Genomic DNA, 2528 nt, shown 5'->3' with positions numbered 1-2528 from the left:
AGACAATGCTCATGTTACCCCAAACTCTTACCCTCAACACCCGCAGTTTGAGTCTCCTATAGAACAGGAAAGAGCTATGAGAAACCCCGAGCAAGAAGAGATGGTTCGGAAGATGAAAAGCCTCGAAAAAGGTCTAAAGAACATGCAAGGCCTGAGTGGCCAAAAGAGTGTCTCCTACTCCGATCTGTGTATGTTTCCTCATGTTTATTTGCCCGTTGGTTTTAAAATGCCAAAATTCAAAAAATACGACGGGCACGTAGACCCGATCGCTCATTTGAAAAGATATTGCAATCAGTTGAGAGGGGCAGGTGGAAAAGAAGAACTTTTGATGGCCTATTTTCGGGGAGAGCTTGATGGGAATTGCGTCAGAATGGTACATAAATCAGGACATCTCCCATTGGCATATATGGGATGACTTGGCTCGAGATTTTGTCAGGCAATTTCAATACAATATTGATATAGCTCCATATAGGAATTCTCTAACCAATTTCAAGAAGAAAACCACGGAAAGCTTCCGTGAATATGCTATCAAGTGGCGTGAGCAAGCATCCAGAGTGAAACCGCCTATGGATGAGGCAGAAATGGTCAATGTTTTCTTGCAGGCCCAAGAGGCCGATTACTTTCAAAACATGATGTTTGCAATGGGCAAACTTTTTGCAGAGGCCATAAAAATCGGAGAAATGGTAGAAAATGGCTTGAAAATTGGCCGAATCATAAGTCAATTTGCTTTGAGAGCCACCTCCCAAGCCATCCAGAATGGCTCGGGAGGTTTAGCAAATCGAAAGAAGAGGGAAGAAGGAGCCTTGATGACTTCAGGTTTGAGAGGCCCCCATCGATCCCGCGATCATTCTTACCTTCCTTCCAGAACCCCACAACACTACTACCCCCATCAAGATGCAGCATATGCCGTGGCACCGCCTCCCTATGCGGTGATGAATGTCCAACCTTATGCACGGCCACAACAACACTACAACTAAAATCGAGCTCCACCTCCCAAAAATAACCATCCTTACCAAGCTCCATATAACCCCCGTACCCCACAAAACAATTACCAACATGATACACGCCCTCGTGAGCATCCTAGGAGAAACGACTTCACCCTTATTGGTGAGTCCTACTCTAGCTTGTTTCCAAAATTAGTCCAGATGGATCTATTGCAACTTGTGCCTCCAAACCGGCAAAATCCGGAATCTCCATCATACCGGCCCGGTACTAGGTGTGCCTATCATTCAGGGGCAGAGGGTCATGATACAGAGGATTGTTGGACTCTCAAGAGAGCCGTTGAGAATTTGATAGAACAAAAACGAGTGGTGCTGAGGGACGAGGAAGTCCCCAATGTGACTAACAATCCATTACCGACTCACAACAACGGGCCGGTCATTGGAATGATTTGTGATGATAAAGAGTTTTATCTAGCTTTGAAAGCTATCATCGCCATTGTCGATTCAGAGGCAAGACCTAAAACGGTGTTGAAACAAGCCAGAAAAGAGAAGAAAATCACTCTAACTCCTCAAGTTGCAGAAACAAATACTGGGGCAGCACCAGCTAAGGACGCAATTTTCTATGTTCCTAGGGCCCTAAGGAAAGAACAACTCATGTTGAACACTCCCAAAAGATTTGAGCAGAGGAAAGTCACGCTAAATGTGTTAAAGTTGTATGTGCCAAAAGAGACTTATGTGGCGCGGGGGCCGGTAATTTCACCAAGGCTGAATAAGCCCGTGGTTATTAGCCGCGCACCACAGAGCCCTATGAGAGACCCCACTGCAGTCCCCTGGAATTATAGCAAAACAATGGTTACTTACAAGGGGAAAGAGATTATGGGAGAGGTGAACGAAATGAACCAACCTAGGAAATACCCCAACCCAGAAGAGCAAAAGATGTTAAAACTGAGCAAGGATAAACGGTTTCCGCCTAAGAAGCCTGTGAGTTCTGAGGAAGTAGAAGAGTTTTTTCGAAAAATGAAAACTTCGGAATATGCAATAATTGACCAGCTCAGGAAGACTCCTTCCCAGGTTTCACTTTTATCTCTTTTTATTAGCTCAAATGAACATCAGAAGGTACTCCTGAAAACATTGAACGAGGCATATGTCCCGGTTGAAATTTCAGTTGAACAACTGGAAAGAATGGCTGAACAATTCTTTGAAGTTAATAGGATTTCCTTCAGCCGTGATGATTTGCCCCAAGAGGGAGCCGCCCATAACAAAGCCCTTCACTTGACTGTCAAATGCAAAGGTTATTATATGAAGAGAGTCATGCTAGATGGTGGGTCTGGGGTCGACATTTTCCCTCTCTCAACGCTCTAGAGGATGAAAATTGGAACAGAAAGAATCCGACCAAACATTGTATGTATGCGCGCTTTTGATGGTGTCAAACGAGACACAATAGGGGAAATTGATTTGATTTTGACCATTGGCCCTGTGGATTTCGAGGTAACTTTCCAGGTTCTGGACATGGATACTTCATATAATTTTCTCCTAGGAAGACCATGGATTCACACTGCAGGAGCTGTGCCCTCCACTCTTCATCAA

The 2528-nt window shown here is 44.6% G+C and overlaps 1 protein-coding gene across 1 annotated transcript; it reads left to right on the top strand.

Annotated features, from left to right (window-relative positions):
- Positions 1-353: 353 nt before the first annotated feature.
- On the top strand, positions 354-2303 carry LOC142178410 (uncharacterized). Its single transcript, XM_075247751.1, has 2 exons — positions 354-816; positions 1417-2303. The coding sequence occupies exons 1-2, from the start codon at positions 354-356 to the stop codon at positions 2301-2303; spliced, it is 1350 nt and encodes a 449-aa protein (XP_075103852.1).
- Positions 2304-2528: the final 225 nt, after the last annotated feature.

Source organism: Nicotiana tabacum, chromosome 24, assembly GCF_000715075.1.
Source record: "Nicotiana tabacum cultivar K326 chromosome 24, ASM71507v2, whole genome shotgun sequence".
NCBI lineage: Eukaryota > Viridiplantae > Streptophyta > Magnoliopsida > Solanales > Solanaceae > Nicotiana > Nicotiana tabacum.
The sequence above is the reverse complement of the archived record's forward strand: the minus strand, read 5'-3'. Positions and strand labels throughout refer to the sequence as shown.

Bases quoted from the DNA above. Each gene is read 5' to 3' on its own strand.
- LOC142178410 (XM_075247751.1), top strand. From the start codon at position 354: ATGGGAATTGCGTCAGAATGGTACATAAATCAGGACATCTCCCATTGG. The intron at 817-1,416 runs GTTTGAGAGGCC...AGTTTTATCTAG, and splicing joins AGGAGCCTTGATGACTTCAG to CTTTGAAAGCTATCATCGCC.